The sequence below is a fragment of the Heterocephalus glaber genome, unplaced genomic scaffold, assembly GCF_053883595.1.
Source record: "Heterocephalus glaber isolate CG9 unplaced genomic scaffold, H.glaber_assembly_v1.0 deba00001690, whole genome shotgun sequence".
Lineage (NCBI taxonomy): Eukaryota > Metazoa > Chordata > Mammalia > Rodentia > Bathyergidae > Heterocephalus > Heterocephalus glaber.
The window spans coordinates 5,201,520-5,217,575 of NW_028258415.1; the positions used below are offsets into that span (position 1 = coordinate 5,201,520).

The window sequence follows — 16,056 nt, forward strand, 5'->3', positions numbered from 1 at the left end:
GTGTTTGGTGCATAGATATTTATGATTGTCATCTCTTCCTCTTGGATTCTTCCCTTTACAAGGATGTAGTGTCCTTCTTCCTCTCTCTTAATCAGTGCTGGTTTGAAATCTACTTGATCTGCAAAGAGGATAGCTACTCCTGCTTTTTTTCGGGTTCCTGTCACATGGAGTATTGTTTTCCACCCTTTAACTTTCAGTCTATGAGTTTCCTTTTGAATTAAGTGTGTTTCTTGTATGCAGCATATTGTTGGATTTTGCTTCTTGACCCATTCTGTCAGTCTATTTCTTTTGATTGGTGAATTGAGACCATTAACGTTGATGGTTATAACTGAAATGTATTGACTTGTCATTGCCATGACTTTTTCTTTTGGTTGGGTTCTACCCCTTTACATTTAATTTCTTGTCATGCCAGATGGGTTCATTCTGCTTTGCTTCCTGGGGTTGTGATGCTCAATGTCTGTTCCTAGGATATTGTGTAAAATTCTTTGGAGTGCTGGTTTGGTATTCACGAAGTTCCTAAGGTGCTCTTTGTCATGAAAGTATCTTATTTCTCCATCACTTTTGAAAGATAGTTTTGCAAGGTACATGAATCTTGGTTGGAGGGTGTTTTCTTCTAGGGGTTGGAATATGTCACTCCAAGCTCTTCTTGCCTTGATGGTTTGTGTTGAGAAGTCTGCTGTGATTCTGATGGGCTTTCCTTTGTATGTGATTTGTTTCTTTTCTCTGACTGCTTATAGAACTTTGTTCTTCTGTTGAGTTTCTGGAATCTTAACAATTATATGCCTATGTGTACATTTTTTTTGATCAAGGCTATTTGGAGTCCTATATGCCTCACTTATCTGTATGTCAATTTCTTTTCCCCTGCTTGGGAAGTTTTCTGCCATTATTTCTGTGAAGAGATTTTTTATGTCATCTGCACTCTCTCCTGTTTCTTCATTGAGCCCAATCAGTCTTATGTTATTCTTTTTTGCATCACCTAGCAGCTGCTGGATTGATTTCTCATGTTCCCTTATAATTTTGAAGCATTTTTTCTTTTCCTGGTCACTAATTGCAATCTTATCTTCTACATCTGAAATTCTGTCCTCACATTGGCTCATTCTGCTGTGTAGACTTTCAGTGGAGTTTTTCATGTCCTGGAAATCTATTTGCATCTGTTTTATGGATTCCATTTGTTTCTTATGTTGGGATTCCATCATGTTCCTGAGCTCCTCTCTAGATTTATTAATCATGTCTTGCACTAGGGGCACAATTTCTCCTGTTATCTGAGCAATTATTTCTGATTTCATTTTTTCCAGATCCCCTTTTGTTGCCAGTTCAGTGGGTCCAGGTGGTTGAGTATCCGAGTGTTCCATCTCATTTCCCTTTGGGGTTGCTGTAGGTGATCTGGAAGTCTGGTTTTGAGACTTATTTATGTGTTTTCTCATTTCAACTGGGGCAGGGGGCTGTTAGCACCTGCACAGATTACCTCCTCTGAGCTGGGAGAGGTGGGACAGGGGCCGGGAGCAGCAGTAGAGATGGTGACCCAAAAGCCCTTTCCTGCAGTCTCGGAGCAGCCGGAGGGATGGTGGCTGGGAAGCCCCTTCCTCTGTACCAGGAGCAGTGGGATGGTGGCTCAGAAGCCCCTCCCTCTGGGCCGGGAATGGTGGGAGAGATGGTGGTCTGGAAGCCCCTTCCTCTGGGCCAGGAGCAGAGGGACAGAAGGTGGGCCAAAGGCCCTTTCCTCTGGGCTGGGAGCAGCGGGAGGGATGGTGACCGGGAAGCCCCTTCCTCTGGACCAGGAGCAGTGGGACGATGGCTCAGAAGCCCCTACCTCTGGGCCGGGAGCAGCGGGACTCAGTACCTTGGTCTGGTGGTCTGGTGTCCTCTGGGTCTTTGTAGTGTGGAATCAGGTGGCTGCCTGTCTGCAGCAGGGTGATTCGGTGTCTTCCGAGTGACTCAGGACCTAGGTAGGGCATGCACAGACCTGCCTGTTTTCAGCAGGCTAATTCGGCGTGTGTTCCGCGCGACTGGGGACCTCGGTATGGTGTGGGCAGACCTGCCTGTCTGCAGCGGGGTGATGTGGCCTCCTCCACACTACTCACTACCTCGGTAGGGCGTGCACAGACCTGCCTCTCTGCAGCGGGCTGCTTAGGGGTCTTCCTCGCGACTCAGGACCTTGGTAGGGCGTGCACAGACCTGCCTGTCTGCAGCGGGCTGATTCCTACAAACATTTCTAAGTATGTCTAAAACTTACCAGGTCTCCCCCTATCAACCAGAATACTTAAAGGAAAGTCAGAGAACAGAATGGTTACATGTGTTAGCAATAGAAATCCTTCAGAGCACCATCATGTTTTCCAAAGTAAAGCTTCCAGTGCACAAAGTTTGCCTAGAAACTCAACAGGCACTTTAGCAACAAGAGAGAATTAAAAATAATGGTTCAATGATACCTTGATTTATTCAAGCCATTGAAAGAGTCTCAGATGTTACATGGCAGCTCATGGTAGGTGTTTGATAAATAACTTGAAAAATTTGAGAAGAATAGCATGTCTCAGTGAATCTGTAGAATTCTAGTAAAAACAGCCAGATTTTTCTCAATAAGCATCTCAAAAAGCATCTTTCAGATGCTTATATTAGATGGGGGGGAGAAGAGAGGAGTAAGGGAAGGAGGGAAAAGAAAGGAGGAAGGGAGGGAAAAAAATCAAAGGAGGGAGAAAAGAGAAAGGAGAGGGAGAGAGGAGAGAGAAAGAGAGAGAGAGAGAGAGGGGAGAGAGAGAGAGAGGAGAAAGAGGAGAAATGCAAGAAAGCAGGAAGGCAAGAAAGAAGACAAAAGACGAGGTTCTCCAAATTACTGGCTAGGAAGCTGCTGGGTTTTTTACTGCAGGAACGCAGGCCCACTCAGAGGTTCTTGAGGGCCAAGTGTGACTCTTCTCTTCGAGTTCTTGTCTTGGAGACTCCTTTGGGTAAGTTTGGAGAGAGGAAAGCAGGAGCGGGGGGGGGGTGTTAATACCTTCCCTTAGGAAGAAGCTAATGAGTTAGGCTGTAAAGGTCAGGTATTGGGAGAAGTGATTCAATTTTTAAAAAGTTGTGAGTGTTAAAAAAAATAGAGGGGTAGAAAAACAGGAAAAGGGAAGCCGGGCAGAAGAGGAAGAAGGTCAGAGTATACTGTGCAATTTCTCAATGCCCCTGCTCTTCCTCTCTCATTACCCTCATGAAGTGAGCAAAAGTTTCGGAATGGGCAAGAGGAAGACAGTTCGTCCCCAGACCCGAGACGACCCCGGGAGGGGGTTGGCGCCGCGTGGTCCCCCCTCAGTGTGGCGGCCCTCTGGCATCGCGTGGCCCACTGAGCGGTAGCGCTTCCCTCCCCGTCCAGTCTCCTCCCGGAAAAGCTAGGGGACGCTCTGATTCCTGAACCTGCCCCGAGCCCTGCCCTCTTCCTAGGCGGAAAGCACTGCGCTGTGATTCACGGGCGAGCACAGCGGGAGGAGGCGAAAAGCGCGGGAGTCGAGCTAAGTTAGCAGCAGACTCGCAGCTCCTGGGCGGGGCGCACGGACCCAAGAGCTCGGACCGACGACACCGGCCGGGCTGGGGATGCTGTGTCCCCAAGCGCTCCAGCTGCCTGGACTAGGAATCACCGCCGGGTTCAGCAGAAAAGGAGTGCTTAGCAGGGAGGGAGAGATTAGGAAGCACTTTTTGCTCACTTGGCCGCCTGAAGAGTATACGGGAGTTGGCGAACTTCTGGAAGACCCGGACACCGAGAGAGCCCTGGAAACGGAGGAGGTGATCCTACCGAGCACAACCCGCCGGCTCCAGCACTGAGCGCGCTGGGCCATCAAAGCTCCCCGCCCCCTGAGACTATAGATCCGTACTTTTGAGTGGAGCGACTAACTTTTTTGTGGGTGTCTAGAGTGGCTCTGGGGAGCGAGAAGGGCAAGTGAAATCAGACAGAGAGCCGCCTCTCTTAGTTTCCTGGTGGCCAGCTGTTAAAGCGTCACGTCTAGAAGGTGGCGGTCCTGGGACTTGGTGACGGCCCGGCCAGCTAGGCTTGCTTTCCCGGCAGCTCAGATCTTACTCCGGAGCCACTTCTCCGCGTGCATGTGCGCGCCGGCCTCGGCGCGGGGTGCGGGGCTCTGCGCTCCTGGCCTCAGCGGGGATCCGAGTGGATGGCCGCCTGGGGCTGCGCGGGGCCACCGCCTCCGCTGCCTGCGCAGGCCCGGGGCTGGCCTGGAAGAGTGGTAGCTATGGCTGCCCTGGCAGGATTCTGGGTCCTGAGCCTCATCGCCTATGGTTACCTGTCCTTCGGCCAGCGCTTAGAGAAGGAGGAGGGGTCTTGGCGAGCTCTAGCTTCGGAAAGACTGGAGCCCTCGCAGCCTCATCTCATCTTCATCCTAGCTGATGATCAGGGATTTAGAGACGTGGGCTACCACGGTTCTGAAATAAGGACGCCTACTCTGGACAAGCTCGCTGCCGAAGGAGTTAAACTGGAGAACTACTACGTCCAGCCCATTTGCACACCATCCAGGAGTCAGTTTATTACTGGAAAGTAAGTGTTGCTGCTTCTTAAATTTATGCCTTGAAGAAAACTTTTAATTTCAACCCAGCTTCTGTTTTAAGGGAGAAAAAAAATATGGGGAATGAATGAATGATGTATAGTGCTGGGTTATTAAAATGGAATCCCCTATTAATGACAATGTAGTCTCTACTCATCTCGTTTTGCTTTATACTCAGAGCCAACTGTTAGCTTCTGAATGAGGTCAGGCACTCATTCACCATCCGGAGAGCTCCAGAAGTCTCCTATTCCAAATCTATTCTGACTCCTGAACATATTCAGATTTGGTTTCAGTGGTTGCTTTTCTGCAACTCTTAGGTTGTTCTTAACTCTAGAATTGGATGATCAAAGCCCCGGTTCATCTCAAAGAGAAAGGAGCCACGAATACAGATGGAAAGTAATGTAAAATGTAAGCATTGTATGTAGGACACTGCTTGGGTCTTCGATGGGTAATTTTTTCTTACGGTATCATGGATGAGGGCAGACTTAATTAATGAGACAGTTTTCAAAATGCAGGAAAATTCAGTGGTAATGCTGGACAGACGTTAAGTCTTCATCTGAAGTTTACTGCTCCTCTCCTGTCTGGAAATGTTCTGAGCAACTGGCAAAACTCAGGTTATCTGGATGCTTAAGGGAAATTTTTTTTTAGTAGCGGGGATCGAACTTGGGTCCTTGTGCTTGCAAGGCAGGCTGCGGAACCACTGAGCTAAATCCCCGGCCCAAGGGAAATGTTTTTAATATTATCACCATTTTGCTAAGTAGTGGAATCTTCTAAGTTATTCACACATGTTCCTATTTTTGCACTATCCTATCAGAATATAGGCACTGTAACTGACCTTCAATGTCCAAATTTAGCCACTATTGGAGATAAAGCGGGAAAGCTGAAGTCAGGTTACTCCTAGACAGAGATAGAAGAGAAGTTTCAATCTGTGTGTTTTGTGATTTCAGTTGCAGTACAGGGAACTTTTGCTTCAGTGAAGTTGTTCTTGGATTTGGATCTCATGAGAGTAGCCAGTATCCTTTGGAAAAATAAAGACTACAGTATTTTGTAGGAATCTCTGTCTTGCTGAGACTTTTGCTTACAGCATAATTTCCACTGCTAGCAAACTGAAAATTTAGAGTCACTGCCAAAAAAGAAAAGAAAAAAAATCCCTTCCAGAAAGATCGGAAGAAGAGAGAGGTCTCACTATACCTGATCTTGAAGGTTAATTGTGGCACCTTAAAGTCAAGGGCATTTGATTATAAAAGAGCAAATTGTTGGCTGAAAAATCAAAAGCCCATCTGGTGGTCTGGAGGTCAAGTTCTTCATGCCTAATCTCAACCATGCTTTTTTTTTTTTTGGTACCGGGGATCGAACTCAAGTCCTTGAGTTTGCAAGGCAGGCAGCGTAACCACTGAGCTAAATCCCTGGCCCCAACCATGCTTATATTTGGCACATAAAACAAGTGTGTCATAAAGTCTCACTAGACCTCTTCAATTAATTTATAGAAATAAGATTTACATAGATAGCCAACTGTAGTTGAAAATTTGTAACTAAATTATATGAATTTATTTTTCACAGTACAATGTTCAAACAAATGTATTCACCAAACAGGAAAATTTAGTTCTTAAACATCTTGCACTGTTGAAATATCTAGGTTTTATCTTTTAATCTTTATGTTACTTAGTAAGATGAAACAAAACTAAGCTGGAAACAATTCCTAAGTTTTATCTTTGGTCAGAGGTTGATACTTCTGTACTTTCGATGCGATCAAACATTTAATGAGATTTCTTTTCATATTAAAATTTTCTACTCAGCGCAGCAAGTTGGATAACTGGGGGTTTTTTTGTTTTGTTTTTGTTTTTGGTACCAAGGATCCAACTTGGGACCTTGGTGCTTGCAAGGTAGACTGCGAAATCCCTGAGCTAAATCCCCAGCCCTGCATAACCGTTTCAGAGCCAAAAACTTCAACTAGCTACTGTGATTTGATTTAAATTTCTATTTGAATTAAACAGATGAAGGCATTTCACTTTTAGGCAAATTGGTAGAACTTTCCTTAAAATGAATACAGATGTAAGAAAGAAAGTGGTTATTGAAACCTAGTTCCAGGCTTAATATTAATTCTGTGGGGCCTGAAGAATATGGTTACTTATCCTCTCTCTGAGCACATGTCTAGGCTTTCTGGTTCCTCTAAAGTAAAAAAAGAAGCAATAAAATCCCAAATAGACTGAATTATTTTAAGTGGGAAAATAGGTTTCGTGAAGTAGATTATGTGAGAGGATTGAAATATCTTCACCCGACAAAATAAGAGTTTAGATGATTGAAGTTGAATTTACTTTTCATACTACTAACAAAACAATACTACCTTCATACTTTGCTGGAGTCAGATGTAAAAATTTATCTTTATTTTCTGCTACACAAATCTGTAGCACATCCCAGACTCCTTTAATCATTTAGTCTGGCACTATAGCATATTAGTCAGCCAGTCAATCAGCACTTGTGTGCAGACCCCTGTATGTACACTGAGGAGCAAATCAGGAGACAGCCCTATACCCAGATAGTAGTTCTGGGTATGCAAAAAGAATCACCAAAAATGCTAGTTAACATGCAGAGTTCTGTACCCAGCCAACTGATTCAGCTTCAGAACATCTGGGGTTGAGTCCAGAAATCACTAGTGATTTAATGAGCATGTTAGGTTATTTCGATGATAGTGCTACTAATAATAAATTAAGAGCATTAATACACATGCTGGCATCTGCTGAGCAGCCGCTGTGTTCTTGAATTATGTATTAGCATATATTATCTCATTGAATCCTTAGTTCAATTCTATGAGTTAATTGGTGGTGTTTCCCCTATTATATATTTTATATATATATAGATAGCGATGATTCTAAAAGGAGTAGTGATGCAGTGTTCCAGTCACTAGATTTTGAGAAACAGCACCCTTAGGTGTTCGGAGTTGACCTGGAGAGATAAAAAGGTTGATAGGGAAAGTACATGGTGTGATTGACAAATACAGTGAATGTTTAAATTTTTTAAAAATTAGTAGAATAAAAGACACATGGCCATTGGTCTCCCTCAAAATGCTCCTCCTCACTTCTAACACACTTATCCCACAATTTTCATCACTTTCTGAAGCAGTTCATGAAGTCTTTTTTTTTTTTTTTTTTTTTTTTTTTTTTTTGTGGTACCGGGCATCAAACTCAGGACCTTGCATTTTTGAGCCTGATGGCTGAACCACTGAGCTAAATACCCAGCCCTGATAATCTTCTTTCTTAAGTGTCTTTCTTTGTGCTCTCATGGCTGCCCTGATGTCCTGAATCCATTCAAAATGTTTACTTTTCATTGTCATTTTGACTTTGGGGAAGACATAGAAATCACATGGTACCCTGTGAATAAGGTGGATGAAGGCAAATTGTAATGTTCTTACTAGACTATTTTTCCATTGGATGGCAATGTGCAGTCCATTCACAATATATTTTTTAATTACACCTTGTAAAGACACTCAGGAAAGAGGCCTTCTAGAACTGCTTCAGAAAGTGGCAAGAACAATGAGATAAGTGTTTGAAGCAAAGGAAAATATTTTGAGGGGAATCAACAGCAATGTGTCTTTCACTGTAATCAGTTTTTAAAAATTTAAACACACACCTTATTTTGTGATCAGCCTTTAATTTATCTCAAGGTAATATTCTTACCTTTTTAAGTGTCCCAATAATGACATATATAAATGACAGCATTGAATTAAGAGGGCTTCAGAAAGAATGATAAGTTTTGCAAAATTTAAACATGCATTTATTGAAGACTTTAGGAAATATTGACAACCAGAACTGAATGGATATCTTTGACAATAACCTTGTGTTTTAACTATTCTGTTGTTCATTTATTCCACTTGGAAACCATGATGATCATCTTAATAAGTGCAAAGGTAACTTGCATAATGCATCTCTGTAATAAGATATTTGAGAAATTCATTTCACCTAAAACACCACCTAACTGCTCTCCCTTGCCAAGGATAAACTCTCCTGATTTCTAACACCTTAAATTAATTTTGCCTATTTTTGAACTTCATATGAATGAAATTACACTGAAGTTACTCTTTTATGTCTGTCTTCTTCCAACATTGTGTTTGTAAATTTTTCAATGTTGCTATTTGCAGATATAATTTGTTCGTTCTCATTATTGGATACTGTTTCTTTGTATAAATATACTATAATTTATTTATTCATTGCACTGTTGATGGACATTTGGGTAGTTCCCAATGTTGGGGTATTAGGAATAGTGCTGGCATAAACAGACTTGTCTGTGTTCCGGATGAATATGTGTATGCATTTCTCTTGACTATCCAGAAGGAAATAGAATTGAGGGATGGTAGGGATGTCTATGTTCAGTTTTTGCAGACACTACCCAACAATTCCCAGAGTGATTCTACCAGTTTATACTGTCACTAGCAATTGTGTGGAAAGTTCCATTTGCTGCACATCTTTGCCAACATTTGGTATTGTCTTTTTTTTTACTTTTCAGTGTTTATGATCATTATACACAGGCTTTACATTTCTCTGATAACTAATGAAGTTTAGTGTCTTCATATTTCTATTCACCATTTCAATATTCCCTCTTAAGCAGTAGTTATTCAGATCTTTTTCCTGTTTTCTCTTTAAATGATTGTTTTCTCTGTATGGACTTATGGTAATTATTTCAATACTCTACTCCTTTGCCAGATACTTGTATTCCAAATATCTTCTAATTTGTGATTGCTTTTTTATTTTTAATAGTGGTTATTTTGTTTTGTTTTTGGTGAATAGATTTTCATTTTATTATAATTCAATTTTCATTTTTTTCATTTTATGTCCTATTTAAGACATCTTTGTATAACTCAAGATCATGACAATATGATCTTTTCTCCCCAAAATTTTTATTATTTTCTTTTTTGCATTTAGATCTTCAATTTATCTGGAATTAATTTTTTAGTATAAATCAGAGTTTGATTTTTTTCCATTTGGCTTTTACTGTTCATTAAGAAAGCATTGCTGCACTACAGTGTCACTGTCTGAAGAATCTGATGAACATCTGTCCAGGTGTGATCTGTTTCTTGGGTCTATCCTGTTCCATTGTTTATCCATGAGTCAAGAGTACAGTCTCGTAGCTACTACACAGCTTTGTGACAAACATTGATATCTAGAATGGATATCCTCTTCCTTGTTCTTCAAAATTACTATGGCTGTTCTTTCCCAATTCATTCATTTTAATAGGAAAAAGAGAGAGGACAGATGTGCAGATGCAAATAGTTTAGAAGATCTGGTTTACAGGCTATGAAAAGTAGTTTTCTAAATTATCCTATTTTCCTAAATACTATAAGTAAAGTCATCTGCAGAGAATGAAGAGAGAGATAGATACAAAATATTATTCTAGGAGAGTGAGAAAGTGAATTGAGTAGAAAAATATGGTAAATGTACTGGACAGTAGTGAAAGTCCACTTGAGACTTGTGGTCTTAAATTCTAATGGAGACCAGTCATCTCTTTGCTTTGCTCCTGCCAAGCACAGTTGCTAGTGAGCAGGTGAAGCATAGCTCAAGAGATGGACCTAGTTGGGTTTGAGGGACTTCCCAAATGAATTGAGGGGTGGAGTATAGACTCTGAATGTAGCAAGGAAAAGAGGAAGACTATGGGGGGGTGTCAAAAAGGACTGGGGGGTTCAATGGATTGACTGTGTGGATTGGAGTAATGTGAGAAATTTTCTGTAAATTTGGAAAGCTGAAAACATGGATAATAATGATTGCAAAGTAAGTATATGCTTGCAAACAAAACATTGTAAGTAGAACAGTTTTGAAAATGAGAGAGGAATGAGCGTCAAGGTGAGATGGAGGAAATTATCTTTGGAAGCGAGGAAGGCAAGGTATTAGAAGGACATGGTGTTGGATGATCATTCACACAGATATCTAATTTTGAGAATTCTAAGAAAGTAGTTGTAAAGAGGATAGTGACCCAGTACTGGGATCAGCTATGAATGAGTGGTCAGGGAGGGGCATGGCATTGGTTAGAAGACTGTAACTGGAAAGCTAGTAAGTGTGTAGACTGTTGCCTCACTTATCAAAGGAGGTGAGCTTTTGAAAGGAGATAGGAGCCAAATTATCTATAAGTCCAGTGCCATCCCAGCTCCAGGGTCTGGTAATCAGAGTGTGGTTAAAAGAGCCCCTCCAAATTGAGAGTATGATAGGAACAACAAGCAATCAGCTAGAGCAAAAGATAGAAGGAAGGATGTCCAGGAAAGAGAGAAGGTGAACGGGAGACCTCAGTGTAACAGACTTCCAATAACAGGGATTACGGGAAAGGCTCAGGGTCTGAAGTTAGGACAGGGAGGAATTTAATAAGAATAGAGATTAGAATCACAGTGAGTGCCCATATAGATTGGAGTTACGGTAATGAATTTTAAAAAATAGGGCTAAAAGACATGTTGATTTTTTTTTTTTTACCAGAGACTCTTAGGAAACATTAAAATTTAGTTTTATATATAACCTCTTTCTGGAGGTTAACTGACCTAGTCCTCCTGACTGTCGATCACCAGCTACTGCACCAACACTGTGTATAGTTAGGCACACAGAAGCTTGAGCAGGGGCCTGATTTTGGCCCAAGAAGATGGCACCCAGGTAGGCCTTTTTGTGGCCTGCAGAGAGCTGCAAGGAAAGGGAACATGTCTTCTAGGAGTTTACTAAATATTGTTTTTGGATATAAATTTCTCAACTTATAATTTTGCCTGTGTTGGGCACCCTGAAAAAGTAACGTTTTCTTTCAGCCCCTCTCACAAGAAAAAGTCAGGTGAAGGTTAGGGGAAGAGGGTTTAGAGAGTTCATTTTGTAGGTGTGTAAGCACACACACACACACACACACAGATTTTCCCTCAGCTCATATTATAAAGTCAAAGTCAAGCATGCTTCTCCTTCCACACACTTCTTTTTTTTTTTTTTTGGTACCATGGATCAAACTCATGACCTTGCGCCTGCGAGACAGGTGCGGTGCCACTGACCTAAATCCCCGGCCCTCCATACACTTCTTTTATTCTAAGTTTAGTTTTAAGTAGCATTCTACACCCAGAAAGTACTCAGTATCAGTTGCTGAGTTCACTCATTACCTTCATAAATAAGTAATACTTAAACATTTAGAAAAATAAATGTGCAGAAGAAGTAGGAGTTTCCTTCAAACCTTACTTCAACTTTGGAAAATTAACATAACAAATGGACATGGTAGCTTTAAAAGCATGTACTGTGTTTCATAAAGAATGACTCAGTGGTCAATACTGCTCAATAGACATCTGCTTGTTCCTATTTGACCCTCTGGGTTTTCTGATAGTAGAATCATAGTCAAGTAAGCTATTAGCACACCCTGGTGATCAAAGTCCCCAATGTTAAATGAGTCTTTTTAAAAAGGGACCCTTTGAAGTGAAGCTCTGTTCAGGTAATACTGTAGAGTTTCCTGAATAGCTGTCCTCCAAAGTGGAAATGTATCCAGGTGCAGAGGGCTGAGAACATCTGGTTTTATCCAGTGACCTTTCTCAAATGGGTTTAGAGCTTTTAATGTGAGCTCAGGATGAAAGCTACTTTTATTTTAGTTTAGTTTCATTCCATTTTTTTTCCTATGGCAGTATTCTAGAATTAATCTTGATGTAATCTTTCCTCATTTTTACTTTAATGTAATTAGAGTTGTTAACATATTCTTTTATCACACTAGATATTAAATGTTCCCAACAGTGGCACCTTATTGGTGCATCTATTTCTCCTTTGTGCTCCCTTGCAAAAAGACTTTCTGCCTTTATTCTTTTACTCCCTCTCTTTCAATTCATCCAATACATTTGCATTATTGAAGCATGATTCTCATTATTTCACCACCCTTGGAAAACACCCTCCATTCTTCCCCATTGACTACAAAAGAATGGAAAAAGAAATTAGTTTTTACTGAGGACCTTCATATGCTACTTGCTTTTCAGACATCCTGTCATTTGATCTTCACATCCACCCTGAAGGTAAGACATTTTTTATTATTTTGAAAAATATTAACGAAATATTAACAAATGCCATCATTTTATGTATAGTGTATAAAAATTTTAGCAAGATTATATAAATTGGTAAAGATCACACAGCTTCTGTCCTGCAGCGTGGATCTTTGAACCTAAATTTCTGTAACTTCAACAAAGCCCTTACTGTTTTCATCAAAATCCATTATGTCTCCTATAAAGATTGTAAGCATCTTTATCTTGTCTTCAAACAAAGTTTACCCTCTTCCCTGCACAGTCTGTGCTGCAGAAACTCGAACAGTTCACAGTTTCGGCAGCATATCTCGACTCCTGCTTCTTTTCTCACAGTGTCCCCCCACTCCTTGGAATTCACACCTTTTCTCTCCTTGCCTAAATGCCAGCCACTCATAAGACGTAGCTAAAATACCACAGTCTCCATACAGCTTTCTCTGATTCTTTAACCAGAAGTAATTTATCTCAATGATGACCTTTCATAATTCTTTCTCTAACTACCTTATTAGGCATGATTTCTCACTTGTTCACAGCTCTCACTGAACTGTCTACCTCCTTCCCTGGTCCCCTGAGAAGTGAGACTCAGATTTATGATCACCATAAATCTTACAGCTTTCTACTAATCCAGTGCTTTCTACTAATAGGAACTAAATAAATGTGTGAAGAATGAATGGATGAATAAACGAATAATTGGTTATTTATTTCCTCAAGCAGGCAAGGTGATAGAGCAGAAGTGGCTTAGAATTTATAGTGAGGAAATATTAGTTACAGGGCTGATTTAACAAACAGATGAATGAGTGTGACCTTGAATAAGCCATTTAATCTTTCTGAGACATTGTTTTCATCTGTAGAATAAGAATAATGCTATTATTTACCTTTCCAATCTCAAAAGTTATCTCACTAATAGTTGAGATAACATGTGAAAATACTTAGAAAACTTTTACGTATTATAGAATTTTATTTTATTTTATTTTATTTTTTATTTATTTTATTTTTTATTTATTTTATTTTTTGGCACCGGGGATGGAACTTGGGACCTTGCTCTTGCGAGGCAGGCAGCAGCACCACTGAGCTAAATCCCCGGCCCTATATAATTTTAAATAAAAATCATTTTATGTTACAGCTATATCTCCATAATTTTTAATTAATAAAAATCTTAAAAGAATTATTTATTCTCTTGAAAAGCTTTTGGTGAGTTTAGTCATATCTTTTTTTTAAAGTCAGCATCAACAAAAAGGGTTAAAACTAAATCCTGTATGTTTTCATTTTAGTGTTTTTTATCTGCCAAGATGTCCCAAATGATTCTGTTAGTTCTAAGATGTCCAGGAAGATGATTAGAGGCAGTGATTTTTGGGTTTTGTACTTGCAGATTGGTCTAGTTATCTTTGGTTGTCATGCTTGGCAGAACCTGTTGGAACCCTGCAGAGCCTGGGACAAGTGAAATATTTAAACAGTGATATTCAAAGTATAATGCTAAATGAAAAGAATGGCAAACAAGGCAATGGGAAAGCCAGTGATTTTTTTCAAATTCTTCCAATCAATAATTTTAAAACCTTTTATTGAATAACATCAACATATCTCATTGCACTCTGGATGACAGCTCACCCCAGGTACACAAAAAATTTAGTTTTGAATTCATGCATTGCTCCAGACTTCATAAGAATAAGACTTTACATGCTGTATGATCACTATTTCAGTGACTTCTAAATGAAGATACAGTAGTGCCTACACCTGCATTCACACTGTCCGATGGGGCCTGAGTCAGATTTCGGCAACACAGTCCACATTTTGCCACTCCCTTGCTTATATTTTTTAGCAACTCCCATTTTCTACAGACCAAGGATTAACTCCTAAGGAGACCATAAGGTCCTGCAAACTCCCGTCTCTGATAAGCATCCCGTCAATCTTTCACACTTCCCCATTTACACTTTCTTAGATTATCACTGCTGAAGAATGTGTACTTTCCCACAGGGCTCAGTCCCTTTTCTGAAATGCCTTTCATTCTCTTCTTGGAAAACACTACTGCATCCTTTCACACCCTCCACCACTGTCATCCACTCTCCTATCCTTTTCAACTCCTTTTCTCACCCCATACCTGGCAGAATTAAGTGCATTTTGTGGTAGTGGTGTTCCCACAGCCTCTTCTGCACACCTCTTCCAATTTGCATAATATATTGTAATCATTTGCATACCACTTTACTTCTAATCCACAAATGTACAACAATACACAAAGTATAAACAGAGAGATAGTAGTCATTAAAAGCAAGGACCTTATATGATGTCAGCCATATAATTCTATGCTTTCAGGTTTGTCATGGGAAAATGGGGATGATAATTCTAGTACCTACCTTGTGCCATTTATTAAGAGGATTAAGTGGGATTGGGTACCAAAAGCACTTAAGACAGAATCTGCCATATAGAAACTCATGTAACCTAGATAATATTGGTTATCTAAAAAGGGTCAAATTTATACCATCCCACACATATAATGAATGTTTGTTGATGAGCAGATTCCTAAGAAATATTTATTCAGTCACCATGTTTAATCAAGCCAAAAACTCTGAATGACAAAATATTTAAAATATGGTAAGTGGTTTTTGATTGACATACATTCATTTAAAGGAATATTTTGATTTAAAAATTGTCAACTTTCATATCCCATTGCCTCTCAATTGAGATGTACTACCATATTTGATAGAATTAGGTAGACATAGATATTCATATTGGTGACAACCGTAATAAAAGTTCAAGTGTAACTTGAAGCTACCATATTCAGAGAAAGCAGTCCTGTTAAGTGGAGGTCATTTGAAAAACAGTGGGTATTGTACTGAATACCCTGGTGTAAACACCATTTCCCCACTCACAGTGAACCTTCTTTTATTTAGAGCCTGTGAGCTCCCTCACCCAATGAGAGAATGAGAATTTAATGGTATGCTACTTTCTGGTATGGTCCTCTCATTAAATGAGACTAGATTGGCAAAAATCAATGGAACATTGTTAAGCATGGAACAGATGAGCAATAGATTCAAGTTTTAGGTTTAACTGAATTCTTTGGGGATTTACTTTGAATAGAAAAGGAAAAATCCAAAGTTTCAGCTACTTCTATAATTTTTTCCAAAATAGGTATATGTAGTCTCCTTATCAGAAACTATGGTAACACTGACAAGCCTTTGGGCTTACCTTATATAGCTAGGCATTCCACACCTTTTCTTCACGTACAGTCCATGACAGCCAACATAAATGAGAATTACAGCCTGAAGAGATGATGCTTATCATTTTTTTCCCAATCCCTTAATTTTATAGCAACAATTGGGAGCCTTCTTTCACTAACAGAATCAATAATAAAATGTCTCTATCATATCCCAATACAAAATCTTTGAAAAACCTTGGCCTGGTGGCGAAACAAGCTAGAAAATAATCCCCAGGTCATTGTCCCCTTGCTGAGGAGATACACCGATATGCTTTCTCAATACTTGATTGTCCTCAAGTCTGGTGGAGAAGGTAAAGGAACTGGAAAGAGACTGGAAACTAACT

General features: G+C 40.2%; 1 protein-coding gene across 1 annotated transcript in view; it reads left to right on the forward strand.

Moving 5' to 3' along the window:
• Window positions 1-3,350: 3,350 nt before the first annotated feature.
• Window positions 3,351-16,056, forward strand: part of Arsj (arylsulfatase family member J) — an 88,245-nt gene continuing 75,539 nt past the window's right edge. The window contains exon 1 of the mRNA XM_004870033.3: window positions 3,351-4,519. Coding sequence (XP_004870090.1) covers window positions 4,140-4,519 — 380 coding nt within the window. The 5' untranslated portion in view covers window positions 3,351-4,139. The remainder of the gene's footprint in view (window positions 4,520-16,056) is intronic.